Below are 27988 nucleotides of genomic sequence, written 5' to 3' on the forward strand. Positions count from 1 at the left end.
ATTGTGGGTGGGTGGATCGGGCAGGTTTTGCAACTTGGTCTTCCACAGGGATATGATTCTTGTGGCAAGGGGTAGGGATTGGGAGTAGCATAGGGGTGGACTAAGATGTTGTGGAGGTTGGGTGTGTGATGAAACACCATTCTAGGAAGATTGGGAAGTATCTCGGGTAGGATGTAGCTCATTTCAGGGCACAGCCAGGGTGACAAAGGAGACACTCCTTTGTGGCTGGTTTTTGGTGGTAGTGGGAGGGTTGGGGCTGTGTGGGGAAATGGCACAGGAGATCTGTTTGCAGACTACGTCTGGGGATAGAGCCTGTCTGTGAAGGCCTTTGTGAGGCCCTCAGCATACTGAGCAAGGGATGACAGCTGTCAAAATGCAGGTACTGTTCGTGATTGGTGGATTTAATGTGGACATAGGCAGGCCATCAGAGAGGAGGAGGTCAACATCTAGCCATCTGAATCCTTCCCTCCACCACCAACTTTTCTGAACTGCGCAGAGGGAAGTTACCCTTACAACACATTCTCCATTCCCGTGATTATCCCAGCCTCAACCTACAGTAAGATATTGTCACCACCCCCTCCACCCAACAGTTTCCACTCCCTCTGTCCTATCATCTTCTCCCCATTCTCATCTCCCATCCTGTTTATTTGCAGCCCTCTGCCAATGCATCCGCCCATCTTTCCCCACTCATCTCCTTGTTTGTTCCATTTTTCCCCACCTTCCTGCCCGACAGCCTCCTGACACTGCGCCTGTTGGCAGTCTAGTGCCTGCACACTCCACCAGATAGTGTTTGTCTCTCCCCCCAGCCGTAAACTACTTCCCCTTCCCCATCCCCACCCCCTCCAGACTGCTGCTTGCATCCCATGTGATGTTGCATTCTGATTCCGGCCCGAGATGCTGAAGTTAGCGGTCGTGTGTGTGTGTGTGTGTATGTGTGTGTGTGTGTGTGTTTGTTTACTGATGAAGGTTGTGGCTGAAAGCTGTATTTGAATGCCTTTCAATCATGCCCGTCTGCAACTTGACGCATCATCTGTATGATAGGTAGCAATCTACCTTTTCCTACATTATTTATTTAAATTTTGTTGTAACACATTAGTTTAGTCCAGGAAGTGGTGATGTTGAACATGGGGTTTATGGCCTTCAGCCAGTTGTAACGTGCCGGGACATGTCCTTGCATTAGTGCCACTTAAAGTTCACGTCACAACTGGATGTATTGAAACATTTTCTCACCCAGTAGATAGTGCGCAGTGTTCCCGACCTACCTTGCTTTGCTTATTCAATATTGTCTTCCCGGTAGCTGCGTCCGTCTCACCTAAATCACATAGAAATTAAGAAGCCAGGATCCTAGATTAAGTTTTCCAAAATCAACAGTCAAGACCGTATTCATTGTTGAACATTTATGACAACCACAGTGTGATTTATTTGTTATCACTCACACAAACAATATTCATGTGACCAGGCCTCTTACACTTAATCATCACATTAGGTAGGTCAAAAACTTCTACTCTTTAACAATATTCACAATTACGCTTTTTTGATACCGACTGGAAAAATTAACCGACTTGCCGCACTTTTGCTCCGTGAGAATCTGACCGAGAACTAACTTGAGAACTGCACCAACTCGGACCTTATATAGACGAGCGCTTGAATATTTGACTATTTCTGTTAATATATTATAGTTTATAATTTACCAGGGTTAAAATTATCCTTTCTAATTGGTTTTGAAGTTAACTATTGGGTTTTATTACTTAAATAACATGAGTGAGCTGTATCAATATAAACACGCGGAACTAACTTATGCATCCACAGTGGGAATTCCCGACTTATAACCGTGGCAGCCCTCTTGAACAATAACCCCCCCACCCCCCACACCCCCCCCCCCCCCCCCCCCACCTACACCCCTCTTGAATTTTACTTTTTCAAATTTACTTAATTCTTATTAATGCACTTACAAAGTTGAGACTAGAGTCATTTTGCGTAGAAAAATAAAGGTAGCAAAAGTATCGAAACAGATCTCGGAATTATTTAGTAGTTTGGTCACAATTGGCACTGAAAGTCATACAGGCTACAGATTTTAAGTCTTAATATCTATTTAACTAACAGACTTTAGGTTAATTTAAACACTTTGTTGGAATCAGTAAAATTTAGGCTTTCTTTTGGATGCAGTCTTATAAGCTGAATTCGATCTATTAGCTCACTCGAATTTTACTTAATATGTACTGCACAATATACGTCATTTTCATAACTGTTAATATGATGCATTTCCAATAAAACTAATTAGCTCATTACTTTCAGAATCGACATTAGAATGTACTGAAATAATAGATTTTACAAGGGGAATTTTATTTAAACTATTTCTGAATTCTGTACTATGAGGCTGAAGGCCACAGAATCTGTAGTCGGAATCTGGGTAGTGAAAATGAAAAAAAATAAAAGTTCATTGCTTAACTAAGTTACTGAAGGAGTGTAAAACCAAAACAGGATAGCAGTGGGCAACCCTGCTTTGTTACACAGTGAGAGTTGGACAGTGTTGGAACACTGCTGGAGTCTTGTGAAGATGGGGCTTTTCGAGTGATTCTAGACACTTTTACTTGAGTTCTGAAAAGGGGCAGACCTGCCTGTGGTAACGAGTAGTTTTTGATTGTGGAGGCGATTGATTTTGGGCAGTGAATGGCCACTACCATACTTTAACTTATGAAGGGATTTATATTTCAAGAGATTTGAATGTGCTCCAGAGTCGGACTATATCTTTTGCCACTTGATTTGTGGAACTGAGAATAGACTGACATGAGCCAATATTCTTTGTATCATGTGTGTTAAGTCATAAATCATCAGGTTGAATTCTGAACTATTTTGTGCTGATGAGTGTTTAATGTACTGTGACCATGAAATGGACTTAATTATCGTGAGACATTGATGACTGTTTTCATCCATTGGTTAACAGAGACTGAAGCCAGGAGTGTTACAGGAGTGAAGGATATGTTGCAAGGGTAACTCCCAACTGCATAGTTCAGGAAACCTGGTGATGAAAGAAGGATACAGGTGCCTCGGGTTGTGAAGCAGCCATCGAAATTTTACATGTTGTGCTCAGCTGTAGGTTGTGCCATTGGGTGGTCAACATTGTTCTTGGGTACAGTTTAGTGGTGACCACTCATTCTGGTGGACAGCTGTTTGGTTGTCATACAAACATAAGAAGCTTTTTATGACAACCAACCAGTTGTCCACTGGAATGAATGTCCACTGCCAAACTGTGACCAAGAACAAAATTGGCCACCCAGTGGCACAACATGCTCAATTTCAATGGCTGCTTCACAACCCAAACTATCTGGATCCTTCCCTCCACCACCAGCTTTTCTGAACTATGTGGATGGGAGTTATTCTCACAACACATCCTTTGCTCCCATAGTCCTCTTGATCTCAATCTCTGATGACCCACACCTTCCACCCAACAGTTTTCCCTTCCTCTGTTCTCTTGTCCCCCTACTAATGGACGTCGCCACGATCATGCACTTCACCCCACTGACTAGCCTGTGCACATGCCAGCCTGCATTCCTAGCCAGCAAAACTGTTGCCTCCACCCGAGCTGCTAGCTACCCACCCCTAGCCACTACTCCAGATGAGTGTAGGATTTATTCCGAAAGGTAGCAAGTTTTATTTTTCTTTTGTGTTTGCCTATTGACAGTCGAGGCCTCCGCAATTTGGAGAGTGGTCACATGTACTCCTAACTCATTTACTTCTATCAGAATTTTTCTACTGTATTTAAACAGTTACATCTTTTTCTTGCATCTCAGTTGCTCACAAAACTGAAACAGTTATCTTTTCAAGACAGCTGACCAAAATTTCAACATAATCCTTGAAATATCATGTGTGTCTAAACTCCAAGATATCAGAGATATTAGAGTGAATTGAAGAAGAAGTAATGTGTAAATGTAAATTTCATAGACAATATGTTAGAAATTCTCCAAGTAACTTGTTATAAATCATTATTGATATTCTACACTTGTATTTTATGCAGTGACATGTATGTTTGATTGTACTTATTTGGCGCAATTTCTTCTGATTTCTGGTACTTTTTAAATACCTCTTGGTGGATACTGAATGCTAACTTAATTCATTAACCTTTTTTGCTTCTGTAAATGGCTGGGAATTCCTCACTCCCTGAAGTTAGTTAGTGGAACTAACAACATAAAATATTTATATGATATATTAGTGTAATTACTTAGTCTTTGAGTGCATCACCTAGTTCTTATTTATTGCAAATAAAATTTTTAGGTTGCAAATTTCTTTTACAACATTCTATTATAATGCCATTTATATTGTTGTTAATGAGCAGTGATTAATATTTAATAATGTTCATGTACTATTGAGGAAGATAATGAATAACAAAATCTATTTCAGAAGGCATAAATAAAAAGGAACCATGACAGGAAAGAAGAGGAGTTGAAAGGAGAATGAAGGAGATCTGGTTGGTTTTATTTCTTCCCACAATGAACAGCCTCAGTCGATAATATTTTACCTTGTTATGTATGCAGGTGGTGGTAATGGGAGGTCCAGCAACACATCAGCATTCACCTATGTCTGTGGAGCATCCTGCTGCAAGTACTGCCGCCAGCTCTGCCCCATTATCACAGCAGGCCACACCCCATCAGGATGCTAAGAATACACCTACAGGACTGCGAGTCCGCACTGATGAATTGCGCAGAGCATCTTCATCACCACAGGTGCTTTTTGTGCAACAATTTTTGTTGTGATACTGTACTCCCTTAATGTAGGACAATCGGGGGGGGGGGGGGGGGGGGATATGGAAAAACTTAATGGGAGCTGGAAAAGGCTACCTCAATTTAAGGATATTTGTAAGGTGGAATTTATAATCATCAATTGACACTTGAAAAATTACTCATACTTAGAGATTTGTGTATGTTGTCTGACCGCGCAGTTATCCATTCGCAGTTTAATGTAAATTATTCAGAGTTCTGTAGAACTATTTTTTTATGCTCTGATGGCGACAGAGGCTTTTTTAGATATCAGTAAAGAACAAGAGTGGCAGGATGTTTAGAAAACTGATAACATAGGTGATAAATATAATGCTTTCCTTAACACATTTCTTGTGTTTTTTGAAAGTTACTTTCCTTTAATATGGTTAAAACAGTGTACTAATACTAACAGGGAACATAGGTGGCTGACTAGTGGCATACGGATCTTATGTAGAGCAAGTGGGAATTATATCAAAACATTGGAAATTGCAGTAACCCTTTACAAACTATACTTCAAGGTGTTCAAACATGTTATTAGGAAGACAAACAGCAAGTGGTATGCAAACAGGATAACTAATTCTAAATAAAATTAAAACCATCTGTTCATTCGTGAAGGAAGTATGTGCCACACAGTTCAAGGTCAAGGATATAAAGACAGTATATAGTAAAAATGTTTCTGTTACTGGTAGGTCAGGTACATGTACGGTATTTAACAATCAGTTTCTCAATATAGCAGCAGAATTAAATACAGGTAATCGTATAACTCTCTTAGAAACTGGCTTTATAAGACTGCCATCTGGAATACACCTTTGTGATTTTGACAAGGGGGAAACTGAGTCAGTAATTAAATTGCCAAAGACGAAGGACTCCCATGAATATGATGGGGTAGCTGACAAAATACTAGAGCACCGTGCTGCATATTTTAGTCCAGAAACTTTGCTAATTTGTAATTTTGCCTTTCCGGAATGATCAGTTTCCTGAACAATTAAAGTGAGGAACTGCTTTATAAAAAAAAAGGATAATTTAGACAATTTTTGATATATTTCTAAGCCGTCAGTATTTGCTGAAGTTTTTGGAAAGACTGTATAATGTGGGTAATGATCATTTCAGTTCACATAATTTGTTGTCAGACATTCAGTTTGGTCTCTCTTCTCTTTGATGAACTGGATAGATTGCGAAAAAAATTGTGAACATCAGATGGCTTGTTTGATTTAATTAAGGTGTTTGATGGTATCGATCACAAAATATTACTGCAGAAGTTGAAGTATTATGGTAGAAGAGTAATAGCTCATAATTGGTTCATCTCATACTTTAAGAACTGTTCTCCACAGTAATGACGGCAGCTATGATTCACTGTTAAGTTGGGGGGGGGGGGGGGGGTGACTGAGGATCAGTGCTGGGACCAGTGCAGTTTTTTTATACATATGATGATATGCCTTCTAATATGACAAGTGATTCTAAAATATTTCTCGTTGCTGATGTCACCAGCTTGATAGTGAATTATGTCAAGTGCAACATAGCCATGTATCAAATAGTGCAATAAGGCTCAAATTTTACAGTTTCTAACACACAATTCAACTAAAACTGACATTTTGATTACACAGAATGAGCATATGATAAGTGAGTCTGAACAACCCAAATTTCATGCTGTTCAAACAGTGGAAACTCCAGGTTGGAATATCAACAGTATAAGGAAAAGATAGATTGCCACATTAAATGTGACATGTTAAATTGCAGAGAGGAACAGCAAAAAGACACTTACACATTACGTTTTGCCCACAGCCTTCATCAGGAAAGGGAAGACACACACACACACACACACACACACATTCACGCAACAAACGCATACCTCACACACACATGACGTATGCGCGAGGTGTGTTTGCGTGTGTGTGTGTGTGTGTGTGTGTGTGTGTGTGTGTGTGTGTGTGTGTTTTTTCCCTTTCTAACAAAGGCTGTGGCCAGAAGCTAATGCATAAGTGTCTTTTTGTGTTTCTGTCTGCAACTTAACGTGTCATCTTTACGGTAAGTGGCAATCTATCTTTTCCTTACATTGTTTCCAGATGTTCAGGTATATGGTAAGCTGTCATGGAAAGACATGTTCAGCATCTTCTTCAAAAACTTTCTATTATAACTGTACCTTCAATAAGTGATAGTGTAACAAGGAAATTAGTCTACTTCACTTGTTTTCATTCACTTATGACAAATAGCATTACATTCTGGGGTCATTCTTCCCATTCATAAAGGATATTTTAGGCTGAAGAGTGAGCAATTAGAGCAATGTGTGGTGTAAGTTTGTGAACCTCTTGGCAACCCATGTTCAGGCATCTGGTAATTCTGACATTGGCCTCTCAGTATATATTTTCTTTGATGTCATTTATTGTTAACTATATGCACTTATTCCCAAGAATTAGCAGTCTTCACTCAGTTAATACTAGACAGAAATTCATTCTGCATTTGCATCTCACCTCCTCAAGTGTCAAGCAGACATGCAGGCAGTATTCTGCTGCATCCATTTTGAGTAAGTTACCACTAGAATTAAACACTTTCAAGCCAAACCAAACAATTTTCTTATGACTGACTCCTCGTATTGTGTTGGGGAGTACTGGAAAAAATTAAGTGAATTCCTGTGTTAAATTGTTGAGTATGCTAGAATATACTTAGCATCTTGTCATCTGCATAGGATTCATGTAAATAATTTCAAGTACCGACCCATTCGATGACTCTGGAGATTTGCTCCTAAATTTGGTCCTATGGACCAAGGTGTTTAAAATAAAATCAAAATGTATTCGAATACTATAAACACTAAATGTATTCCATCTGTGCTGCTTTCCATGAAATTTGACTAAGCACATATGAGTTGCCATTGTCTGATACAGTTGCTTTCATATTTGCAATGAAATTCTGTTTGCAGTAGCCACATAAAGAATTGTTTCTTTGTCCTTCATATTTTTCTTTGTGAAATAATTGTACATATGTCATAGTGTTGTTATTTTAGTATCTTCGTCTGAATAGAGCTGATTTGTAAGTACATCTGAGTGAAGCCCTAATCAATGTATTGTTACCAGAACTCTGTCTGTGAACGATAACAATATTTTGTTGGAAAATGATAGATTCCTACTCACGATAAAGATAATACACACACACGCGCACACACACACACACACACACACACACACACACACACACACGTATACGTGTTCACAAAAGCAAACATACCTCATGACTGCTATCACTGGCAGCTGTGACCAGAATTTGACTGTCATATGAATAACAATCTGGAGTGGGGTGGGGAAGGGGGAGGGACAGGAAAGTATGGGTGAGGGGTAGAGAAGAGTGCTGTCTGGTGGGATTTGCAGGGACTAGAAACTGCCAGGGGTGTGGGAGGAAAAAAGAACAGGAACAGAAAAGGAGAGGAGCAGGGAATGGAAAAGGATAGGCAGGTGCAGGGGACATGGAAAGGAAGGAGGTGATAGGACGGAGGAGACAGAAACTGTGAAGGTGTGTGTTACCATAGGTTGAGGCCAGGATAATTTTGAAAGTGCAGAATGTGTTGTAAGGGTAACACTCATCTGTGTTGTACGGAAAAGCTGATGGTGGATGGTAACACTCATAGATGGCCCAGATTGTGAAGCAGCCATTGAAATCAAGCATGTTAATCCAGCTGCATGTTGTGCCTCCCTCCTCCCTGACCCACTCCAGATTACTATTCATGTGACAGCCACATTCCGGTCAGAGCTGCCAGTGTTAATGGCCATGTGTGCATGACGTGTGCTTGCTTGTGTGAATGTGAGCATGTTTTCTTTGCTGGAGAAGCCTTTGGGCCAAAGCTGTGATGTGTAACAGTCTTTTCATTGTGCCTGTCTGCAGCTTAGCACATAATCTTTAAGGTGAGTAGCAATCTATCCTTTTCCTAATATTGTTTATACTCCAACCTGGAGTTTCCATTGTTTAATACTTTGTTAGCTTCATTTCGTATCCATATTCAACTTCAGCTGAGTAACTGACTGTGTCTCCAGGTTTATAACGCAACTGGAAACAGTGCACTGCTTTCCACAAAACACACACACACACATTCTGCTGTGCGAAAAGTGCGAGTTGAAACCAAAAGCTCAAAGAAAAGTGTGGGGATCACCATATCACTAGACATCAGTCTTATTATATGTATATAAAATGCCATAAATTGTGTTTTGGTACCAGTCCACGTACCAGACAATGAAATGGTTTTTTTTTACTCATGGTAATTCACAGTGAAAGCTCTCAGACATAAATTGGCATTATTATTTTATTCATAGCTGTTATTTTTTAGCAACTATAGTACAGGGTGACCTACGGGAGACGGACGGTTTTTAATGAAATAATACTCAGCCAACTTTAAAATTAATGCAGGTTTATTTACACAAAATCAAAGCTCATTATTTGCCATTTTAATTAACAAAGTTATTTGTGAAAAAATAATATCATCAAGGTGATGTCCATCATTTTGAATGCAGGGCTCAAGTCTCTTCTCAAAATCCTCCATCACACAGACTAAAATCTCTGCAGGGATGGCAGCAATTTCTTGAATGATTGCATTCTTCAACTCGTCCATATTTCGTGGTTTGTGGTTATAGACAGAGTTCTTAAGGTACCCCCACAGAAAAAAGTCACATACTGACAAGTCGGGAGACCTGGCAGGCCAAGGAACATTCCCAAAATGTGAGATAATCTGGCCAGGAAACATGTGTCTAAGAACTGTCATTGAAGTGTTTGCAGTGTGCGATGTTGCCCCATCCTGCTGGAACCAAACGCATTTTAAAGGGATTCGTCGTCTTCTTAGTTCTGGTTTCAAGAATATTTCAAGCACATGAATATAACGAAATGAATTAACAGTAACTGTGGCCCCGTTCTCTTAAAAAAAATAATGTCAAATAATGCCAACAGAGCCAAGAGCACACCAGACTGTTACTTTTTGTGAGTGTAGAGGACACTGGTGGATAAGGTGTAGATGCTCTGGAGCCCAGGAACATAGGTTTTGCTTATTCACGGTCCCATTTAAATGAAAATGAGCTTCATCCCTCATCAATAAAATTTGATTTTCATTCGATCCCAAAATCACTTGCATTCTGTAAGCGAAGTCCTCTCGTACAGCAAAATCAGTTTCCTTAAGTTGTTGGACAATGAGCATTTTGTAGGGATGGAATTTTAATTCTTTATGCAAAATTCATCTAACCGATTCACGATTGCTTTGTAATTCACCAGCATGACGTCTAGCTGACCGTCCTGGGCTTCTGACTGCCGCTTGCCTTACCCTTTCAACATTTTCTGATGTTGTTACTCTGCGTCTCTGGCCAGGATGCTTCTTATCCAGTATGTTTCCAGTTGATCTGAAGTTTTCCACCCATCTGAGGATTGTGTTACGGCTCGGAACAGCTCCGTGTCGACCGACAGTAAACCGCGCACTAAACAATCGCTGCGTAGCAATAATAGACTCACCACTTTTCACAAAACTGTCATAAACAAACACTCGACATTGCAAGTCCCACTGCTCCATAGTGACTGAGTAAATGAAATGGCATCTTGTGTGGATCAGAACTATCCGCACCACAACCACCTCCCACCACCGCGCCCTCAGTACTATGCAGTTCAAAACCGTCCGTCTCCCCTGGGTCACCCTGTATGTATTTCAGAATAAAATTCAGTCTCCAGTTGCACAAATATTTTTATTTCACCTCACTGGTTTCAACAAATTAGTCAGTCATTATCAGAAACTTAGTTGACGTTGCTAATTTACAGTAAATGAATCACATTAAAGCAGTACTAATATTCTGAAGATGACAAATTAATTTGTCAAAACCAATAAACCAAAACAAAAATATCTCTTCAATTGATGATTGAATTTTATTCTGAAATAAAGTGAAATTTTTGTGGCAATTGAGTCTTCATCTATGGCACACTGAATATATTCTGTGTATCTGCATTAAATTTTTTTTTTTTTTTTTTTTTTTTTAATTTTTTTTTACTTCAAGCAACATCCAATCGGAAGCAAGAGTAACCAAAAAAGAGCATTCAGTGTAAAGTGTATAAGTACTCTGCAAACTTCTAGATGCACCCATGTGGTACACTCTTTTCACCACAGCAATAAAAATTAAGGTTGAAGTTCTAAAACTAAACTAAACTCTGCCCAAACAAGCCATGAAGGCCCAACGGTACTGACCAGCCGCTGTGTCATCCTCAGCCCACAGGTTTCACTGGATGCAGATATGGAGGGGCATGTGGTCAGCACACTGCTCCCCCGGCCATATGTCAGTTTGCCTCACAAGGGCTGAGTGCACCCTGCTTGCCTTCAGCACTCAGCAGACTGGATTGTCACCCATCCGAGTGCTAGCCCAACCCAACAATGCTTAACTTTATTGATCCGACTGGAACCAATGTCACCATTGTAGCAAGAGTATTGGCAAGGTTAAAATTGTAGCCAACAAAATAGAAAGAAAATTATAGAAACAATAAAATATTATACAGACTCACTCACTATAACAAAAGAATCATTTCAGAAATATCAAGACAAAATTAAAATAGCTCAACATGGCAATTGGCAAGAATTATCTTAAGAAATTAATAATGATGCACAGCAAATATTCAAGTCTAAATGTGCCAATTGGCAAGAATTATCATAAGGAATTAATAATGCTGCATAGAAAATATTTGAGTCAATTGAAGTGAAAAGAAAATATGGTGGAATGATATATAACCAGACTTCATCAGAGAGGGTCAAAGGGCAAAATGGGAAAAGTGGAAATGCTCAATGAAAATTGAATACTGTAATCTGTTCAAATGTAAAAGAAAGGAAACAGCAAGGATAATTAAAAGAACTAACAGATATTTTGAGAAGAGGAAACTTTCAGAAATGAGGAAAACTTTTCAGTTATAATACCTGTGATTTTTGTTAGACATTTAAGAGTAGACTGAAAGGGTACCACAGCCCAAGTGTCTGTTTCATAGATGAAAATGACAGACATGTCTACATCTACATCTACATACATACTCCGCAATCCACCATACGGGGTGCGTGGCGGAGGGTACCTCGTACCACAACTAGCATCTTGTCTCCCTGTTCCACTCCCAAACAGAACGAGGGAAAATTGACTGCCTATATGCCTCTGTACGAGCCCTAATCTCTCTTATCTTATCTTTGTGGTCTTCCTGCGAAATATAAGTTGCCGGCAGTAAAATTGTACTGCAGTCAGCCTCAAATGCTGGTTCTCTAAATTTCCTCAGTAGCGATTCACGAAAAGAGTGCCTCCTTACCTCCAGAGACTCCCACCCAAGTTCGTGAAGCATTTCCATAACACTTACGTGATGATCAAACCTACCAGTAACAAATCTAGCAGCCCACCTCTGAATTGCTTCTATGTCCTCCCTCAATCCGACCTGATAGGGATCCCAAACGCTCGAGCAGAACTCAAGAATCAGTCGTATTAGTGTTTTATAAGCAGTCTCCTTTGCAGATGAACCACATCTTCCCAAAATTCTACCAATGAACCGAAGACGACCATCTGCCTTCCCCACAACTGCCATTACATGCTTGCCCCACTTCATATCGCTCTGCAATGTTACACCCAAATATTTAATCGATGTGACTGTGTCAAACGCTACACATCACATTCAGACATTACAGGATTCTTTTTCCTATTCATCTGCATTAATTTACATTTATCTATATTTAGAGTTAGCTGCCATTCTTTACACCAATCACAAATCCTGTCCAAGTCATCTTGTAGCCTCCTACAGTCACTCAACGACGACACCTTCCCGTACACCACAGCATCATCAGCAAACAGCCACACTTTGCTATCCACCCTATCCAAAAGATCATTTATGCAGAAAGAAAACAACAGTGGACCTACCACACTTCCTCGGGGCACTCCAGATGATACCCTCACCTCCAATGAACACTCACCATCGAGGACAACGTACTGGGTTCTATTACTTAAGAAGTCTTTGAGCCACTCACATACTTGGGAACCAATCCCATATGCTCGTACCTTAGTTAGGAGTCTGCAGTGGGACACCGAGTCAAAAGCTTTCCAGAAGTCAAGGAATATGACATCCATCTGATACCCTTCATCCATTGTTCGCAAGATATCATGTGAAAAAAGGGCAAATTGCGTTTCGCAGGAGCGATGCTTTCTAAAGCCGTGCTGATGCATGGACAGCAACTTCTCTGTCTCAAGGAAATTCATTATATTCAAACTGAGAATATGTTCGAGAATCCTGCAACAAACCGATGTTGAGGGTATTGGTCTGTAATTTTGAGGACCCGTCCTTCTACCCTTCCTATATACAGGTGTCACCTGCGCTTTTTTTCAGTCGCTCGGGACTGTACATTGGGCAAGAGATTCACGATAAATGCAAGCTAAGTAAGGAGCCAATGCAGTAGAGTACTCTCTGTAAAACCAAATTGGAATCCCATCAGGACCTGGCGATTTATTTATTTTCAACCCATTCAGCTGCTTCACAACCCCAGGGATGTGTATGACTATGTCCTCCATACGGGAATCTGTATGAGACTCAAACGGCGGTATGTTTGTAAGATCCTCCTGCGTGAAAGATTTCTCAAATGCTAAATTTAAAATTTCAGCTTTCGTTTTGCTGTCTTCCGTTGCCAGGCCAGACTGATCAGTGAGTGACTGGATGGAAGCCTTCAACCTGCTTACCGATTTTACGTAAGACCAGAATTTCCTTGGGTTTTCAGCAAGATCTTTTGCTAAGGTATGACGGTGGTAGTGGTTGAATGCTTCGCGCATCATTCTTTTTACAGCAGCACGAATCTCTACTAACTTTTGCCTGCCATCATTCTCCCAATCTTTCTTGTACCGCGAGTGCAACGGCCTTTGCTTCCTGATCATTCTCCGAATTGCGCTGTTAAACCATGGTGGGTCTTTTCCGTCCGTAACCCACTTTTTCGGCACACACTTGTCCAATGCATGATTTACAATGTGTTTAAAATTTGCCCATAATTTTTCCACATCCATCGTACCGGAAGTAAATGAAGTCAATTCATTTACTAAGTGGGATGCTAACAACTGCTTATCTGCTCTTTCTAGTAAGAATACTCTCCTAGCCTTCTTGACCGACTTTTTAACTTTCGTAACCATAGTCTTAATGACAACGTCATGATCACTAATCCCTGTCTCAATACTGACACCGTCGATGAGGTCTGGTCTGTTCGTGGCTGCCAGATCTAAAATATTTCCATTACGTGTTGGCTGTCGATTTAGCTGCTCAAGACAGTTTTCGGATAATGTGTTCAAAAGTAATTCACACGACGGTTTGTCTGTACCACCTGTAATGAATCCATAGACATCCCAGTCTATACTAGGTAGGTTGAAGTCGCCTCTGACTAATATAGCATGATCCGGGTACTTCTGTGATACGGAATGTAGACTCCCTTTGAATGATCCTAGAACTGTCACGATGGAACCTGGTGGCCGATAATAACATCCCACAATTAACTTTATTTCCCCTAGCCCTGTTAAACGTGTCCAGATAACTTCACAATCACACTCTACTTCGACCTCAGTAGACACAATATTTTTGTCAACTGCAATGAAGACACCACCTCCTACGGTGTCTAATCTGTCTTTCCGATACACATTCCAACCCTCATTAAATATTTCAGAACTTCCTATCTCAGGGTTCAGCCAGGTCTCAGTCCCGAGAATAATTTGCGTGCCACACGCTTCGTAGAGGGCAGTAAATTCAGGAACTTTATTCCGAACACTGAAAATTTACTGCTAATATCTTGGTAGATGAAGTGTCTTTATACTGAGCGCCTCCTGATTTCCCTGCCTGCACATCGACTGGTGAGTGTTCATCAGGACACCTCGCCACTGCCTAGCCTAAAAAAAAACCCATGTGCACGCCACAAGTACTCTGCTACCCGAGTAGCCGCTTCCTTTGTATAGTGCACCCCTGACCTATCTAGGGGCGTCCTACAATTCCCCACCCAATAGCACAAGTCTAGAAATCTGCAGCCCAGACCGTCACAGAGTCGACGAAGCCTCTGGTTGAGACCCTCCACTCGGCTCCAAACCGAAGGACCCCGATCCACTCTGGGAACGATGCTGCAAATAGAGAGCTCTGCTTGCACCCCACGTGCAAGGCCAGCGGTCTTCACCAAATCCGCCAGCCGCCTGTACGAACTGAGGATCGCCTCAGAACCCAAGCGACAGGCATCATTGGTGCCGACGTGAGCAACTACTTCCAGACGACTGCACCCCGTACGCTCGATAGCCGCAGGCAAGGCTGCCTCCACATCTTGGATGAGGCCCCCCAGCAGACAAACTGAGTGCATGTTGGATTTCTTTCCAGCCCTGTACGCTATTTCCCTAAGGGGCTCCATCACCTGCCTAACATTGGAGCTCCCAATAACCAGCAAGTCTTTGCCCCTGTGTGCCTGCTCGGGCCCTGCTGAAGGAGTGGCCACCTGCCCACTGACAGGATGAATGGGCGAGGCCAGCCGGCCAGCCTCCACATTGACCCTCCGCCTCGAGCGACGCAAACGCCTTGCAGTCTGCCACTCACCCTGAGGTGAGGGCGGCCCCAACACACCAGGTACACTAGAAGGTGCCGCGGCACCTGAGTCAGCAGACGCAGCAAGCGACACCTGGGGTGTCTCAAGCTACGCGCCAGACCCTTCCGCTGTCACTGCATCTCGAGGCAGCAGCCTGAAGGCGGCTGACCGTAGCCAACAGCACGCTCAGCTGCTCGCGAACTGCGGCCAGTTCCTCCTGCGCACGCACGCACCCTATCCATCCTACTGCTAATATCTAACGACTCCATGAATTTATACTCTATGGCTATCAATAAGCAATATTACTCCTCTCAAATATGAGAGTACGCAAGGATTTTATGTAATTAAATGTAATGCTGAAAATTGTGAAATATATGCATAATATTTCAAACAGGATAGTGGAAAAACAGACAGTGAAAAATCCAGAATGCAATAACAACAATTTGGAAAGGATATATTGTTACTCACCACATAGAGGAGATGTTGAGTAGCAGACAGGAACAGTGGTAAAGACTGCTATTAAAATATTAAGCTTTCAGACAAAGTCCTTCTTCGAACATAGAAAACACAAACACAAAGACAAGTCTGGCTGCTGAGGCCTGACTGTGGTTGTTTCTGACATGAGCAGCATTCTGCTGAGGTGGGTGGTGGGGATAAGGAAGAGGCAATGGGTGAGGAGGGGGAGGGATAGCAGGATACGGGTGGAGGAAGATACTGTGCTGCTTGTGGGATCAGGCAGGAATGTGGTGAGGACAGGTCAGGACAGGGCTGAGAGATGCAGTGTCCAGATTCTGTGCTGGGGCAAGAGGGGAAAAGGGGGAGGAGAGAAGCAGAGAAGGGGGAAGGACTAAAAGGTGTGGTAGAAAGTGTGTGGAGTGCTGGAATGGGAGAAGGGAAGGGGATAGATAGGTGGAGGACAGGGACTAGTGAAGTTAGTGATCAGGGGGACTATGGGAATGAAGGGTATGTTGTAGGGAGAGTTCCTACCTGCGCAATTCAGAAAAGCTGGTATTGGTACGAATATTCCATATGGCGGAGTCTGTGAAGCAGTCTTTAAAGTGAAGCACATCATGTTGGGCAGCATGTTGAGTATTTGGTTGGTCCAGTTGTCTCTTGGTAGAACACATGCCTACTTATTTGGGTAGCCCTGCCTTTGATATGGTAGGAGATGCCTGTGACAGGATTGGATGAAGATGATGATGATGATTTTGGATGTGGGGCACTCAACAGAATGGTCATTAGCACCATTATGAAGTGTCAGCATACCATTCCAGTGGGTGGATGGGGAGGGAAGGGGTGGGGCAAGTCTTTCCACACAACAGTGTTGTTTATAATGCATTGAAGTCCACCTCCTTTCCTCTGCACTTTAAGGAGGTAGGACTAGAGTAGTTGGTAATGAGCAGATGTAGGGGGCAAGCCTTGGGTCTAAGTCTGTTGCAAGGATTTGAGCCGAAAGGCTAGTGGTTGGGAACAGGGGTGGAGTAGGGATGGAAAAGGATACCGTGTAGGTTCAGTGGCCAGCAGAATACTACTTTGGGAGGGATACGAAGGATATTTATCATTTCAGGGCAGGACGAGAGGTTGTCAAAATCCTGGAAAAGAATGTGATTCAATTGCTTCAGTCCTGTGTGGGTCACGAGAGCAGTGCTCCTTTGTGGCTGGATGTGTGAGAGGTGGTAGGTAATTGGAGAAGCAAAGCACAGGAGATCTGTTTCTGGACAAGATTGGAAGCCTTATTTTACTGTGTAAAGGCCCCTGTGAGACTCTTGGCATATTTGGAGAGAGACTGCTTGGTAACTGGGAGTTGAGGTGCAGTAACAATCACAAGAAATACCTCCTTACACAGCTGAGAATGAAACATGGCTTTCTCAGGTGGTGGAAGGACCCATCAGCATGAGGAACTTGCAGAACATGGGTGTTGCTCAACCATATTTTACTTGAGTGTGGCTTATTTTTTGACTTGATGGCTGATCTGTGTCTTCCATAGTATCAATGACAATGAGATGAGTGTGTATGCATTGTAAGGTTTTGTTTGTTGTCTGGTCTCCTTCCCAAAATACTAGGAGGGAGATTTTAGTGTGTTACAGAGTGTTTGGTTCAGACATTACACTGGGGAACAGTGATTTTGGCGCCTTACTATTTTGACATATTTCTGATTATATTTGGGTAATCGATTCCAAAACTCCCTTCAGTTTTATGTCATCCAGCTATATAGCTTATTCTCATTGTATTCCACTCTAACCATATTAGTCCACATATACAGCTACATCAGTCACATACAATTAAATACAGAAGACATTTGGATGGATCAAGCAAGTCCGTTTGTATTAAGCAATATTGTATCAATCTATCTGCCATTATTTATTTGTACATAAGTCACATTTAGTTCATTAATTTTGTTTCGATTGGGTCACTGAATACTCATTTCTGTGATTTTCTCTTAAGCATTGATCTTGGGCATTCATACTGGATGCTCCAACAGTAATCCGCCATCATATGTGTATCCCATAATCCACAATACTGTTTTCCATTGAACTTACTTCCTGGTGGAAACACACACCCTGTTCCTCACTTACATCACCAAGACAATCTGGAAACTGGTCCAAATGACTGTGCAGGTAGTGGCATTTTATGCTCATGTTATAACGAAGTGCACAAAAAGTAATGAACATAATCTCTATTAGATCATGAGGGTTGAATAACCCTTTGGCAGTTTTTTGTTCTACTGATTTTTATTTGTATGAACTAGTTTTTGGCTTATTAGGCCATCTTCAGATAATTACTGGCTACTGTCTACAAGGAGCTTGTGTTCTTATGAACCAGACATTCTGGACTAAGATACAACGCACTTACATACGATCTTTAGTTGTGGTATTGTCTTTGGAATTGTCAAATGGGTCTTTTGAATTTTTGTTCTGTAAAACTGTTCTTCCACATAATAAATCACATTTTATGGTTTGTCAGTACCATGTATGACAACAAGTAGAATTATTTAGAATACACATTATTACAAAATTACAATTTTTTGGTATTTGTTGTGAACAGTTGCACTGAACACTAATTGTTAGTTGTACAACAGCGATGTTTTCTTTGTGGGTTACATTTTGTTATTAGAAAAAGTGTGCATTGGTAAATACCAAATATTACATTGTTACAGTTTAGTTACAGTTAGGAATGTAAACACATAAGGGATATTACATTATATTGGGGAGTGAATTTGTTTACTATTGGGACACTTTGTGGTTAGTAGCAAGTTTACTGTACTGAGTAAAGTTTAAGAGTGGTGATGTGTTCAGTTGTAATTGGTCATTTAGAACCAGCTGGGGATTTAGGGCTAAATGTTTGTTAATTTCAAGTGCTTCTAGTAGGCTGAGTTTTCTGCCTTTGTTGGCTATATGTAGCACTTCTGTGTGTGTAAGATATTTGTGTCCTTCTTTGAGCACATGTTCAGCAAAGGTGGAGTCTAATTGATTTAATCTCCAGCTGCGTACATGTTCAGTCAGCCTTGTTGATATGGCCTGGTCTGTTTGACCAATGTACAGTTTATTGCAGTCAGTGCAGGTTATTTTGTAGACCCCACTTTTGCTTAGTTTATCTGTTTTGTCCTTGCTGTTGAATAGAGATTAGCTGTAGTGCCTCTGACATAAAATGATGTTTTATAGTTTTGGGTTTCAGTGTTTTGGCTAGTTTGTCTGATAGCTTACCTAGATATGAAATAGTACACCAGTTGGTTTTTGGTGCAGTTGTTATTGCAGAGGGGGTATAAATGTAGGGCAAGATTTTCCTTCTTTGTTTCTTGTGCAGGATTTTGTCAACTAATTTGGATTATAGCCATTGTTATATGCAATATATTTAATGGCGTCTACTTCTGTTTGGAAATTTTGTTTTGACATTGATATGGATGTGAGGCGATGCACCATGGAATGGAAGGCTGCATGTTTGTGTGTTATTGGGTGTTGTGAACATGAGGATATTACTGTGTCTGTTGTTGTGGGTTTTCTGTAAATTTTGAAAGTTTGTGTATTTGTGGTGATATCTGTGTAAAGGTCTAAAAAGTTAATGGATTTTTCACCTAGCTCCATGGTGAATTGTATATTTTTGTGTTGTGAATTTAGATGTTCTAGGAATCTATTAGGCTGAATCAGAGGCTGAGATGGTTCTGCTACCGCGTGGGCTGCAGATTCCTCGACTTGCGCCATAGGTTGGTGGGGTTTCGGGTTCTGCTGGATAGGTCAGGAGTCCACTACACACAGCAAGTGGCTACACGGGTAACAGGGGTTGTGTGGTGTGGACTGGGCGGTTTTTTAGGTTAGATGGCCTCGGGCAAGTAAAGAAAGGGCAACAGCCTCAAAGGGTGCGGGGCAAAGTCAGGACATGCGGGGACCAAGCAGCAATCGGCATTGTAATTGTAAACTGTCGAAGCTGCATTGGTAAAGTACTGGAACTTCAAGCGCTGATAGAAAGCACCGAAGCTGAAATCGTTATAGGTACAGAAAGCTGGTTGAAGCCAGAGATAAATTCTGCCGAAATTTTTACAAAGGCACAGACGGTGTTTAGGAAGGATAGATTGCATGCAACCGGTGGTGGCATGTTTGTCGCTGTTAGTAGTAGTTTATCCTGTAGTGAAGTAGAAGTGGATAGTTCCTGTGAATTATTATGGGTGGAGGTTACACTCAACAACCGAGCTAGGTTAATAATTGGCTCCTTTTACCGACCTCCCAACTCAGCAGCATTAGTGGCAGAACAACTAAGAGAAAATTTGGAATACATTTCGCATAAATTTTCTCAGCATGTTATAGTCTTAGGTGGAGATTTCAATTTACCAGATATAGACTGGGACACTCAGATGTTTAGGATGGGTGGTAGAGACAGAGCATCGAGTGACATTATACTGAGTGCACTATCCGAAAATTACCTCGAGCAATTAAACAGAGAACCGACTCGGGGAGATAACATCTTGGACCTACTGATAACAAACAGACCCAAACTTTTCGACTCTGTAAGTGCAGAACAGGGAATCATTGATCATAAGGCCGTTGCAGCATCCCTGAATGTGGAAGTTAATAGGAATATAAAAAAAGGGAGGAAGGTTTATCTGTTTAGCAAGAGTAATAGAAGGCAGATTTCAGACTACCTAACAGGTCAAAACGAAAATTTCTGTTCCGACACTGGCAATGTTGAGTGTTTATGGAAAAAGTTCAAGGCAATCGTAAAATGCATTTTAGACAGGTACGTGCCGAGTAAAACTGTGAGGGACGGGAAAAACCCTCTGTGGTTCAACAACAAAGTTAGGAAACTACTGCGAAAGCAAAGAGAGCTTCACTCCAAGTTTAAACGCAGCCAAAACCTCTCAGACAAACAGAAGCTAAACGATGACAAAGTTAGCGTAAGGAGGGCTATGCGTGAAGCGTTCAGTGAATTTGAAAGTAAAATTCTATGTACCGACTTGACAGAAAATCCTAGGAAGTTCTGGTCTTACGTTAAATCAGTAAGTGGCTCGAAACAGTATGTCCAGACACTCCAGGATGATGATGGCATTGAAACAGAGGATGACACGCGTAGAGCTGAAATACTAAACACCTTTTTCCAAAGCTGTTTCACCGAGGAAGACCGCACTGCAGTTCCTTCTCTAAATCCTTGCACAAACAAAAAAATGGCTGACATCGAAATAAGTGTCCAAGGAATAGAAAAGCAACTGGAATCACTCAACAGAGGAAAGTCCACTGGACCTGACGGGATACCAATTCAATTCTACACAGAGTAAGCGAAAGAACTTGCCCCTTCTAACAGCCGTGTACCGCAAGTCTCTAGAGGAATGGAAGGTTCCAAATGATTGGAAAAGAGCACAGATAGTCCCAGTCTTCAAGAAGGGTCGTCGAGCAGATGCGCAAAACTATAGACCTGTATCTCTGACGTCAATCTGTTGTAGAATTTTAGAACATGTTTTTTGCTCAAGTATCATGTTGTTTTTGGAAACCCAGAATCTACTCTGTAGGAATCAACATGGATTCCGGAAACAGCGATCGTGTGAGACCCAACTCGCTTTATTTGTTCATGAGACCCAGAAAATATTAGATACAGACTCCCAGGTAGATGCTATTTTCCTTGACTTCCGAAAGGCGTTCGATACAGTTCCGCACTGTCGCCCGATAAACAAAGTAAGAGCCTACGGAATATCAGATCAGCTGTGTGGCTGGATTGAAGAGTTTTTAGCAAACAGAACACAGCATGTTGTTATCAATGGAGAGACGTCTACAGACGTTAAGGTAACCTCTGGCGTGCCACAGGGGAGTGTTATGGGACCATTGCTTTTCACAATATATATAAATGACCTAGTAGATAGTGTCGGAAGTTCCATGCGGCTTTTCGCGGATGATGCTGTAGTATACAGAGAAGTTGCAGCATTAGAAAATTGTAGCGAAATGCAGGAAGATCTGCAGCGGATAGGCACTTGGTGCAGGGGGTGGCAACTGACCCTTAACATAGACAAATGTAATGTATTGCGAATACATAGAAAGAAGGATCCTTTATTGTATGATTATATGATAGCGGAACAAACACTGGTAGCAGTTACTTCTGTAAAATATCTGGGAGTATGCGTGCGGAACGATTTGAAGTGAAATGATCGTATAAAATTAATTGTTGGTAAGGCAGGTAGTAGGTTGAGATTCATTGGGAGAGACCTTAGAAAATGTAGTCCATCAACAAAGGAGGTGGCTTACAAAACACTCGTTCGACCTATACTTGAGTATTGCTCTTCACTGTGGGATCCGTACCAGATCGGGTTGACGGAGGAGATAGAGAAGAGCCAAAGAAGAGCGGCGCGTTTCATCACAGGGTTATTTGGTAACCGTGATAGTGTTACGGAGATGTTTAGCAAACTCAAGTGGCAGACTCTGCAAGAGAGGCTCTCTGCATCGCGGTGTAGCTTGCTGTCGAGGTTTCGAGAGGGTGCATTTCTGGAATATATTGCTTCCCCCTAGTTATACCTCCCGAGGAGATCACGAATGTAAAATTAGAGAGATCAGAGCGCGCACGGAGTTTTTCAGACAGTCGTTCTTCCCGCGAACCATACGCGACTGGAACAGAAAAGGGAGGTAATGACAGTGGCACGTAAAGTGCCCTCCACCACGCACCATTGGGTGTCTTGCAGAGTATAAATGTAGATGTAGATGTAGATATTATAATTAAATTTTCCCCAAGACATTAAGTCTCATCTGTATCTACGATAATGCTGGAAGCTGAAGAAATGAATTAAAATTTGTGCCACAGCTGGGATTTGAACCCAGGTCTTCTTGCGTACTAGGCAGAAATGCTGACCTTTCTGCCCAGTAAGCAAGATGACCCGGGTTCGAGTCCCGGCTGTGGCACAAATTTTAATTCATTTCTTGAACTTCCAGCAGTGTTCTCTGTTAGTTCTTCATTGTTAGAAGCGCTATAGTTTTCATGGAAATTCTGTTCTACCACACCCAAGTGATGATCACACAGCTGCCTCAGCATCATTTATTGAGTCTTGAAATGTCTGCTCATTTATGAGTTGGCAGATTTGTGGTCCATCATATATACCTGCTTTAGCAAATACTCTTCTCGGGTTTGCCGCTAGATCATATTGTACTGATACCACTGTCCGACGTCTTCAGGTGGTCGTCATCAAAATTTATCAGGCCGAGAGAAGACAATGCGTTTGAACAGGAAGAGGCTCGCAGTCGGAGGAAAGCAGTGCTCACAGTGCCCACTGCCAGGAGGCATAGAAAGGCGCTGAACCGAAAATCTGCATCCCTGGTGATAAGACAGTCCCAGAAAGATGCCACTAAGGATAACACTTCGGTCTTCTCGTGAAACGTGCGATACCCCGTGTCCGAGCATTGCTCTGCTACTGGTTATTTATCAGGCTGGACAAGCAGATATGACAATGGTTTTTAACTCAATGTTCTTGCACGGTTTGGCACGTCTGCCAAATATAAGATTTCCTACATCGGCATGGAATCTTATACACGCCACATTTCCTAAGTCTGAGATCGTCTTTGGCCGAGCACAACTAACTCCTCAGTTTTGCTGGTGACCGAAAGAAGACGTACCACTAAAATATAGCAGGAACGCTGTTGCAGTGGGTGCCTCCACATCTTCATTTATGCCCCTGTTTTGAACTTGCTTAGAATGGAATACGTGGCATATCTGTCTAACAGAATAGCTGTTCTGACACACACACATACACACATGAGAAGACTGAAGTTTTATCCTCAGTGTCAAATGTATTTTTAAGGAGGTCATACGTATCCATACGGCCAACGATCTCATCAGCAGGGATGCAGGTATTGAGTTCAGCAGTGCCTGGAATCCAGCAGTGGCTGGCATGGGGCACTATGAGCGCTGCTTTCTTCCAGCTACAAGTGTCTTCCCAGGCACACTTATCCGCTCCTGGCCTGATAAATTTCGGTGCTGCCTTTTGACTATCATCAGTTGTACCTTGTAGCAGGGACACAGCAGCTACCACCACGTGAAGAGGTCGATAGTTGTACGGATAAAATATTGTGGGATTTGCACGGTATAGTCCAACGGAAGACTTGAGAAGTTTATTTGTGACAGATCCGTCGGGAAAGCCTGAAATGTCACGTATCTGCAGTTATTTTCTCCATACTTAAATTTGGGAAATTTTGTACATATATAGCCAAAGTATGCTCCATCTCTGTTCAAAGCCTTGATTAACTGCTTCATTTATCCAAGTTTGATGTGCAGTGGTGGCAATATGATGCACTTTCTGTCAGCCAAAGGTTCTGTATTGAGGTATTTTCTCCAGTGATGCTCAATGATGTTCCATGTGAATCCATAGATGTATCACGACACTGCACTGAGCAGATATTTGAATGTTGTGCAGCGGTAGTTGAATTTAGTGAAACTAAACTTCTAATTGTTGTTGTTTATAGGTCCCCTAACTCCGACTTAGAGAATTTCTGCTCAAGCTAGAGAGGGTTCTTGTTTCACTTTGTAGGAAGTACCAGAAACTAGTTATATGTGGTGACTTCAATATAAATTTTGTATATGATGGTGCAGGAAAAAGGATGTTGGTAGATTCATATGATCTGATGCAAACTGTTTTTTTCCAACTATGGTGCAGGGGAACAGTAGCACAGCCATAGACAATATTTTTATTCATTCTTCATTACTAGATGGGCATTCTGTTTGTAAAAGCGTGAATGGTCTTTCAGACCATGATGCACAAATTTTGACACTAAAAGGCTTTTGTACTCAAACCAATGTCATATTTAAGTACAAACTATGTATGAAAGTTAATCCAACAGCAATAGAGAGTTTTTTAAACCTTGTCAAGGAACAAGTGTGGCAGCATGTTTATAGTGCCAATAACATAAATGGTAAATACAATGCTTTCCTTAACACATTTCTCATGCTCTTTGAGAGTTGCTTTCCATTAGAACATACTAAACGGGGTACTAGCAGTAATGGGCAGCCCAGGTGACTGACTAGTGGGATAAGGATATCATGTAGAACAAAGCAGGGATTATATCAAGATGTTAGAAGTAGTCACAATCAAACTACAGTAGCCCATTACAAACAGTATTGTAAGGTGCTTAAAAATGTTATCAGGAAGGCAAAGAGTATGTGGTATGCGAATAGAATAGCTAATTCACAGGATAAAACTAAAACCATATGGTCAATTGTGAAGGAAGTGACTGGTCAGCAGCACAAGGTCAACAATATAAAGTCAGTTCGCAGTAAAAATATTTCTGTTACTGATAAATCAGATATTTGTACACTATTGAATAATCATTTTCTGAGCATAGCTGGTGAATTAAATAAAAATTTAGTTTCTACAAGAAACCATATAACTTTCTTGGCAAATGCCTTTTCAAGATTGATGTCTGAAATACTCCTCTGTGATACAGACAGGAGGGAGATTGAGTCAGTAATTAAATCACTGAAGACTAAAGACTCTCATGGTTATGATGGAGCGTCTAGCAGAATATTAAAGTACTGTGCTGCACATGTTAGCCCTGTATTTAGCCATATTTGTAATTTTTCCTTTAGGAATGGTCAGTTTCCTGAGCAATTAAAGTACTCAGTAGTAAAGCCACTTTATAAAAAGGGAGAAAGGGATAATGTAGATAATTTTATACCTGTTTCCTTGCCATCAGTGTTTGCAAAAGTTATTGAAAAGGCTATGTATGCAAGGATAATTGATCATTTTACATCACACGATTTGCTATCAAATGTACGGTTCAGCTTATAAGTCGTTTAACAACTGAAAATGTTATATTCTCTTTTCTCTGTGAGGTACTGGATGAGATAAACAAAAGGTTTCGAATGCTTGGCATATTTTTTGATTGAAATAAGGCATTTGATTGTGTCGATCACAAAATATTGCTCCATTAGTTGGACCATTACGGAATACGGGGAGTAGCTCACAATTGGTTCACCTCTTACTTTAGCAACAGGCAGCAAAAGGTCATTATTCACAATGTTGATAACGGCTGTGATGTGGGGTCTGAGTGGGGTACTGTCAAGTTGGGGTTGCCCCAGGGATCAGTGTTGGGGCATTTCCTGTTCCTTATTTATATAAATGATATGCCCTCTAGTATTACGGGTAACTCTAAAATTTTTCTGTTTGCTGATGACACTAGCTTCGTAGTAAAGGATGATGTGTGCAACATTGGCTCGGTTTCAAATAATGCAGTACATGACCTCAGTTCATGGCTTGTAGAAAATAAACTAATGCTAAATCACAGTAAGACTCAGTTTTTAGTTTCTAACACACAATTCAACAAAACCTGACGTTTTAATTTCACAGAATGGGCATATGATCAGTGAAACTGAACAGTTCAAATTTCTAGGTGTTCAGATAGATAGAAAGCTGTCGTGGAAAGCCCACGGTCAGGATCTTGTTCAAAGACGTAATACTGCCATTTTTACTATTTGAACGGTATCAGAAGTGAGTGATTGTTCGACACGAAAATTAGTCTACTTTGCTTATTTTCATTCACTATTGTCGTATGGTATTATATTTTGGGGTAACTCTTCTCATTCTAAAAGGATATTTTCGGCTCAGAAACGGGCGGTTCGGGCAATAAGTGGTGTTAATTCAAGAACCTCTTGTCGACCTCTGTTCACGAGTCTGGGTATTTTGACATTGGCCTCTCAATATGTATATTCCTTATTGTCGTTTCTTGTTACCAATATTAGTTTATTCCCAAGAATAAACTGCTTTCTCTCGGTTAATACTCGGCAGAAATCAAACCTGCATTTGATCGGACTTTCTTAACTCTTGTGCAAAAAGGTGTGCAGTATACTGCTGCATCCATTTTCAATAAGCTTCCACTCGAATTCAAAAATCTTAGCAGTAATCCGCGTGCTTTTAAATCAAAACTGAAGAGTTTCCTCATGGGTCACTCCTTCTATTCTGTCGAGGAGTTCCTTGAAAAATTAAGCTGATTTTTATAGTATTGCTGATAGCGTTTACTTAAATTTATGGACTGACTTTTTTAAGGTTCATGAACATTTATTTTTATCTGTTATTATGTTTATGTTGTAATTTCATGTACTGACACGTTCCATGACCTTGGATATTTGCTCCTCAATTTGGTCCTATGGACCTTTACGAGTAAATAAAATAAAATAAAATTTCTCAGTTTGGTCGGCATATGTTTCAAGCTATTTGTCCTCTTCTCCTGATAGCTCAGGAAGACAGGTAAATGTATGAACAATTATCTCCTCTGACTGTGGAATGGGGCATATTGCAGAGGGTAGATTGTGATACATCCACCTTTGCCAGCTATGATGCCCTTTAATTCACTGAACAAAAGTAGCAGTCATCTCTGTGGTTTATTTGCTGGTACCCTAAATTTCAGACACTTCTGTTTCCCAGTTGTCAGTTGTTGCAGATGCTCTGTGCACATTTTACAAACAATTTGAGTTGCCCAAGCCTTATCTCCATCTCCCATTTTTCCTTTTAAGTAGGCCAAAGAAGCTCTGTGTACTGGGTGAGTCAGCAATGTCTGATAGTTCTTGTATTTATAGTGCACAGTGACTTTTGAGATGCAGCAACTTATTTTATTTCAAAAGTTTCACAATGAATAACAGTTTAAATCTTATATGCTAATTTTGACAAAAATTAATTATTTGTGAAATATAATGTCCTTTAAGTACTGGCACCCTCTTTTTCAGTAAGCTCGTCAGTCCTGTGTGCAATGTTTGTCTTTACTCTCTCCAACATGTTATGGGGTACAACACAAATCTCTCACTCAGGTGGTCTCACTTAATTGAATCAAAGTATGTGGCTTGCTGATGTACACTTTGTTCTTGAGGAAGCCCCACAAGAAAAAGCCACATGGAGTATGGACTGGAAAGTCAGGCAGCCAGTCAACATCTCCTATATTGGATATCACTTTTCCCAGAAACAACTTCCTTACTTCAAACATACATACATTAGAAGTATGACTTCTGAAAGCAAGCATTTCAACAATTTATGCCATGGTGATGAAGTTCTGGTATGAGAAATTCATGAAACATGGTCAAATAATGCTCTGAGTTCACGGTGATGGCTCTCCCATTTTCTTGAAAGAAATAAGACCCTGTGACACCAAACTTTTTCCTAATCCAGCCCACACTGTAACCCTGTCACAATGCAGTGGATGCTGGTGCAGTTGCAGAGGATTGTTTGGAGACC

At 41.1% G+C, this 27988-nt stretch overlaps 1 protein-coding gene across 1 annotated transcript in view; it reads left to right on the plus strand.

Moving 5' to 3' along the window:
* The window catches only part of LOC126259721 (protein tramtrack, alpha isoform-like), a 332764-nt gene that overhangs the window by 289973 nt on the left and 14803 nt on the right, over nucleotides 1–27988 (plus strand). The window contains exon 9 of the mRNA XM_049956700.1: nucleotides 4533–4721. Coding sequence (XP_049812657.1) covers nucleotides 4533–4721 — 189 coding nt within the window. The remainder of the gene's footprint in view (nucleotides 1–4532; nucleotides 4722–27988) is intronic.

Source organism: Schistocerca nitens, chromosome 5 (assembly GCF_023898315.1).
Source record: "Schistocerca nitens isolate TAMUIC-IGC-003100 chromosome 5, iqSchNite1.1, whole genome shotgun sequence".
In the NCBI taxonomy this organism is placed as follows: Eukaryota; Metazoa; Arthropoda; class Insecta; order Orthoptera; family Acrididae; genus Schistocerca; species Schistocerca nitens.